Here is a 6,606-nt window from a genome sequence, read left to right as displayed (position 1 = left end):
GGCTATTGTTTCTCCTACTCAATGTAACTGAGGGAGTTGCAGTGGGACATGGATTTTTACTATTGAGTGTTGTTCTTATATTTACCAGGGAGCTGTTATCTGGTTACCTTTCCATTGTTCTGCTCATGGGCTGCTGGGGGGGGAGAAGAGAGGGGATGATACCACTCCAATTTGCAGTGCAGCAGTAAAGAGTGACTTAAGTTCATCAGAGCACAAGTCATATGACTGTGGGCACCTGAGAAACTGACAATATGTCTAGCCCCATGTCAGATTTCAAAATTAAATATAAAAAAAAAAATCAGTTTGCTCTTTTGAAAAACTGATTTTGGTGAAAAAGCTGATGGAGCAGCACTAACAACTGATGCATTTGGGAAAAAACATGTTTTCCCATGACAGTATCCCTTTAATAAGGCATGCAACCACTGTACTGGAATGTGTCCACGTCAGTTCTACTACATATTGGTCCTAGTGTGATGTCTAAAGTAAAGTGTTATTACAGTGCAGTTTAATGAATACAATCCAATTCTACAGATAAGCATGGAATATTTTGTTCATAGTTTCTGTGCAGTTGTTTGGTTTTTACGCTGCCACGCAGTCACTGTGCGAAAGAGACATAATATTTTCCCATGCCACCACATAAACTATAAATGTGCAGATCAGCATCTGTAATAGTACAATAAAACGAAGTGACTGTTAATATAATGATTTCTACATAAAATGTATATTTAATCCCTGATGGTATAATGCTTAAAAAATAACATGAGAGTTGGTCTGGCTGCTCACACTGGTAACTCCTATGGAACCCTTGCACTGATTAGGACTAGGGAAACTGCCTTATGATTATTTTCAGATTTGTAACATAAAAACCAGGTCAACTAAACTACTGTCAGTTTGCACAATTATTGGAACTTATTTTTGAGTATCATATATATAAAAATGCTATCATTAATTATCAAATCATGAGAACTTAGCAAATGGCAAAGAAAAATAATAAAGAAAATGAAGTGCAGCAGTTCATGTACAGTTTAAAAGATTGGGGGCCCTCGTGCGCATGGGTCTGGAGATAAGCACCCCCCACTTCAACTATGGCGAGGGGTTGGAATGCATAAAGCCAAGGGCACATGGAGCGTTGGCACTGCTGCTCTCAGCCTGCATATTTTATTCAGCTGAGAGAAGTGGATCTGCAACATGCTCTAGGTCCATACAACTGAACTACTCTTGTCTGCAGTCTTATGAAAGCAGAAGCAGTTCAGATGAATGGAGATAATAATATTTGGTGAGAAAATAATATTTGGTGAGCTCAACACGTTTCGACCCTTAAGGTCGAAACGCGTTGGGCTCACCAAATATTATTTTGTAATTTTTGTTATATATTTTTCCCTTTTTATTTGTGATACATTAATTTTTTTCTAACTGGGTGTGCTATCCGTTTTTGATTATATTATGGTTTAGCCACCACTGGTAACTTGAAGAGCTAAATTTCTGGGGGGGTCCAACTGTATATGTGTTTCTTTTGTTATGACAGGAATAATATCACCCTCTACAGTAGTGACAGTAAGGACAAAAGTCCCCCTGCAAATATTGCACATTGTTTTCGGACACAAGCACTTTTTATCAAGTTTTAGGTAATCAAGTAAAAGTTTCACCAGTTTTGTACCTCTGCATAATCTCCTCGAGCCAGCTCACAGGCCTCTAGGTTAGGTTTAGCATTTTTCCGGCAAGTTGTTACACCAATTTTCATTGTCAAAAAGTAGTAAATTCCAGCAACAACCTGCAAATGAGTTATATTCCTTAATAAATGAGTAGATAAAGATGCTAAATGAAGTATTTAATGTAAACATACATAGGTGCCAAATTATAGTCACAGTTAATCCATCTGATGTGTGGTAAATTGATATTTGTGCTTCTTAAGCTTTGATCACAAACATCAAGCAGCAGATTAAGGTTAGAAGTAATGGATCTTGGTCTGCAGTTAAATGCATGTAATAGGGTAAAATGTCAATGGTTTAATATAAATGTTTAAAGGAACAGTAACACCAAAAATGCAAGTGTTTTAAAATAGTGACAATATAACGTACTGTTGCACGCCACTGACAGAACTGGTGTGTTTGTTTCAGAAACTTTATTATAGTTTTTATAAACAAGCTGCTGTGTAGCCATGGGGAGCAGTTATTCAAGCACAGGATACACAGTAGATAGATAAATTCTGCAGAATCTCATTGTACACTACAGAGCTTATCTGTTATGTACCCTGTGCCTTTTCTCCTATTTAGACTGAATGGCTGCAACCATGGCTACACAACAGCTTGCTTATATAATCTACAATGGAGTTTCTGAAGCAAATACGAAAGTTTTACCAGTGCAGCGCAACAGTACATTATATTTTTATTGCATTAAACCACTTTAATTTTTAGCTGTTCCTGTTCCTTTAATTAATGGTTAATACATATGTTTAGATGTGCCACTAGGGGGAGCTAGAGGATAACAGTTGTAAGGGAAAGGACCCCAGTGGGTGGAGAATAGGAGGTTATATAAGGGAAGGTTTCAGGAAGTGATTTTGAGAGATGTGTCATGGGACGCAAGAAGAGCAGCGGACACTGCAGCCGTAGAGTGATCTCCTGGAAGAGCTACTGATCCTAGGTAGTGTGAGACTTAGTGGTGAAATAGTATGCTCTAGAAAGTTCAAGAGAGCAAGGTAACTAGCATAGGCAGCTGTGGCACCAACTAGGAGTTAGTGGGCACAGTGTTCCCAGTGGGAATCCCACCAGCCAGGGCTCAAGAGAAAGGGCTAGGACTGATTAGTGAGCTGGCCAGGACTCAAGAGGGGTGCCTGCCAGGGTGTGTCCCCCCAGGCAGTGTGCAGTTATGGGAAGTGTTAAATGTGGAAAGCTTGGAGATTGTGCCATGTGAATGTGCTGCTGAAGGCTGTGACAATAAAGAATAAGTGTTTGAACTGCAAATCTCTGCCACGTGTGCTTTACTGGAGGTTATATCCCACATGGAAAGTTGGTTATCCCTTTTATACACACGTCGAGAATCTGCTCCTACGCTTCTTGTTGTGTCTGTACCAGGATACGTTGCTTAGGGACAGGTGCAGACACATGCAACAGATTTCTGCGCCAAAATGCAAACTTTCATATTTTGGCGACAACATTTACATAGTGTACATAATTTACACGGTGCCTGACTCAATGTATCTTGGTACAGCACATAGGAGTGTTTTCTGCTTCTTCTGAAATTAGACTTGGCACAAAGGACATTTAGGTTACCCCAGTCCATTTAGGCAAAGCCACCTCGGATGGACTGGGGGACCCAGAGCCCATTATGACTTCTGTCTCAGGGGCCCCTGCTGCAAAGCTCCTTCTGGACCAGTCAGTGAGTGGGTCAGGGCCAGTCTGACCCTGAAAGCCACAATAATCAATGTGCTTTAATCCCTTGACTTGAATTTAAAATGTGCGCTCTTTATTTTAATTTATATTTATTTTAATATCTTAATCTTCAATATCTTACAGTAGGGAGTTCATTATTCCCTATATTATGTTGAAACAACAGAACACATACGGTACATAAAATCATTACATTTCTAAAACACACAGCATCAACACCATTCTGAAAGACCTATAGATCACCTTTGACAATTACCTGGCTTTTAACTGATATCATTTTTATTAGTTTGTAGGGTCGTGCATCATTTGACCTGCGATTAAATTCTTTCAGGGCAAAGTTGGTAGCATTCCGAACCTCGTCTGTATTAGGATAAGTAGTTACTGGAGCACCCACCAACATTGAACTGGTTACCACTGTTACCAACAATGCAAATGAGAGCACAAGGCCAAGGTACAAACTTGAAGCCATGATGCAACCTATATAACAAGAATAGGGAGAAATATATTAAAGGAGATATCTACTTCTTGTTGTTATTTTAAACTTTAACATATTTGTCATTAACCCCATAAAGTGTTAGTGGTTTGGTAGCTGTACAGCTCTAATTTGCCCATGATATTCAAACATTTACATCAATGTGTTTGCTCTGACTGTTGCCTGAGTACATTCATCATATTATAAAAGTACTGAAATTAAAAATAATTTATATTCAAAAACAGGCTACAGGAGCAGGAGCTAAAACTACAGTTGCACTTAATAGGGGTCAAACCAGATTGAAAAGGGTTTAGCCATTTACAAAATAATCTTGTTTTTTTTACTATAAAATCCAAATTTTTACTGGAAAAAAAAAGAATCGAAAAAGTCATAATCCGAAAATCAAGAATCTCAGACCTGCCAAGGTTGCATATAAGTCAATGGAAGAAGTCCCAAAGATATTTTGATCTGCAGTGGGTTTTGTGTAATAATACGAAGATTTCGTGGTTTTCAGGAGTTTTTGGGTGGATAATCCGAAAAATTTGTACGATTCATTTTTTTAACAATTTATACGGGTTTTTTCTAGCAATTTTTTTTTTGGGGAAAGTGTATTAAGATATAAAGAGAAAAAAACCTGTGCAGATTTGGTCTGAGTTGTTTTCAGAAAATACAGATTTAAATACAGACTTTGATAAATGTAGCTCTTCATTTGGACGTTTTGTCACCTAACAATCCAGTATCTCCTATAATCTACATTCCAATCAATTTTTTTAGTAAAGTTAAGGTATGGAGATCCAAATTATGGAAATAACCCTTATTGAGAAAACCCCAGGTCCCAAGAATTTTGGATAACAGGTCCCAAACCTGTATTACATTTTCATTTTAGTTGCCTTTAAGTTTCCTGTTCGACATGTTGCCATTACAGTGGAAGTTGGCTTTTCTGTTGCCCCAACAATTTAGGATGAGTATGTCATATTGTTTAGTAATGATTAAATTATTTGTTTTCAGTACAAATACTTCAGTAAGCTGGCATTTCTCCATTATGGAATGGTCATTTTTTTCTGCAGCTGTTGTGCCTGCAGATGCTGGTGCCTGTTCTTCATCCGATTTCCTTTGCATTTGGAAATAAAAATTAGTGATGGGCGAATTTGTGCCGAAAAATTTGCGAATATCCCGCAAAATTCGTGAAACGGCGAAAAATTCATGAAACGGCAACGGCCTGTTGCGGCACTTACTCATAGGCTATGAGTAAGTGCCCCAACAGGCACGAAACGCGTTAGGTCTTATCATGTCCTAATAAAAAAAATTCAATTTTTTTAACTGATCGTTTCTTACTATTGGAGGTCCTCACATCTCTCTTTTGAAATATTGTTCTGGACTTGCACCTTGGGACTGAGGTGAACTGTGAGTAAAACCTCTTAGGTTTATTCAATATTTGATTATCAACCTTTTTTGATTTTTGATTTATTTTTGAGTTGTACCGTATATATGCTTTTGTATGGCATTGGCACAAACCCTGCCATTGCCAGTGCTACGCAATACGTTGGCGCTATAGAAATACATGTCAATAATAATAATAATAATTACACATAGAGTACTAAAGGACATAAAATTGGGAGTTTTCCTTCAGCAAGGACTTGCACTTGACACTTCTCAATGGATTTAAAAGCCTGAAAAATAACATGCATGTTAGGAGGTGGGATGGGGAACACTTGCATGCTTCCCCTACCCCCCCCCCCATGAATACAAAGCTGCTGAACACAAGCAGAGCTGTATTCATGGTGGATATGCAAGAACTTTTGCTTCATTGAAGACCGCAAACACCTATGCTTTTGGCGCTCACCCTTGGTGTACGGTGATTGTTCCAATTTTGTGTTCTTTTAGCTTTGGGATAAAGACACCTTAAATGTTTTTTTCCTACAGTAGAATCAACTGCTCTCACCTGTGCAGACTGCTATTGACTTGAGGCAGCCACCTGACACTGTGAGTATGGGCAATAAAAGTCAAAATCACGCTGCACAGGTACTTTCAGCATATTTCTGTCAGCATATAAAACACATATGCAGTAATCCAATCCGAATAATTTGCTTCTGTTTGAGAATGTTGTCTGCCAGTGCCCTTAGTGGCATTGAGATCACTGTATATCAGGAAGCAGCAGCAAAATACATCTGCCTCAGATGATCAGATCTAGAAGCCAGACCTGGTACATTCATGGGCACCGCTCTGCAAAGGCTGCTCTCTCCCTCCCAAGCTCACGGCACAAGCTCCATTCTAAGCTCAAAGCTCTATAGGAAGTAAAAAAAAAAAGTAAAATTACCTGGATCAGCTGAATTCCCCCACTTGCTCTGATCAAAACAATGTTTCTCAATACCTGGGAAATTGACTAAACTTGTGATCCGGCTGAACTGGGAGTTTTAAGAGATAAAACAGGTTACAGCACCGCCTAGTCCTTCCCACAAAACAATTTTACCCTTTAGCAATCACTAACACAAATAAGGATGCTAGTAGGAAAAGAAGTGCAGTTTTGCCTAAAGGGCAAGTCAACCACAAAATAAAAAATTGCCTAATAAAAGAAAACATAATTCTAAGCAACTTTCCAATATCCATTTATTAAAACATTTTCAGTGCATTTAAAATTATTTGTAAACACAATTGAAAGCAGCATTTGCTTAACTAGTGGTTGTTACTTATTAAACCAAATGTTGCAAACGTTTGAATGTATATTGCAAAGTTGCTTAGAATTGTGTT

General features: G+C 38.3%; 1 protein-coding gene across 1 annotated transcript; it reads right to left on the bottom strand.

Moving 5' to 3' along the window:
- Positions 1–336: 336 nt before the first annotated feature.
- On the bottom strand, positions 337–6,278 carry LOC108717540 (cystatin). Its single transcript, XM_018264770.2, has 4 exons — positions 6,176–6,278; positions 3,643–3,863; positions 1,658–1,771; positions 337–663 (listed from the first exon to the last, which is right to left on the bottom strand). Exons 2-4 carry the CDS (start codon positions 3,853–3,855, stop codon positions 580–582), a joined length of 411 nt encoding a protein of 136 aa, XP_018120259.1. The 5' UTR covers positions 3,856–3,863; positions 6,176–6,278; the 3' UTR covers positions 337–579.
- Positions 6,279–6,606: the final 328 nt, after the last annotated feature.

Source organism: Xenopus laevis, chromosome 5S (assembly GCF_017654675.1).
Source record: "Xenopus laevis strain J_2021 chromosome 5S, Xenopus_laevis_v10.1, whole genome shotgun sequence".
NCBI lineage: Eukaryota > Metazoa > Chordata > Amphibia > Anura > Pipidae > Xenopus > Xenopus laevis.
This window is presented reverse-complemented; position numbering and strand designations above follow the sequence as displayed.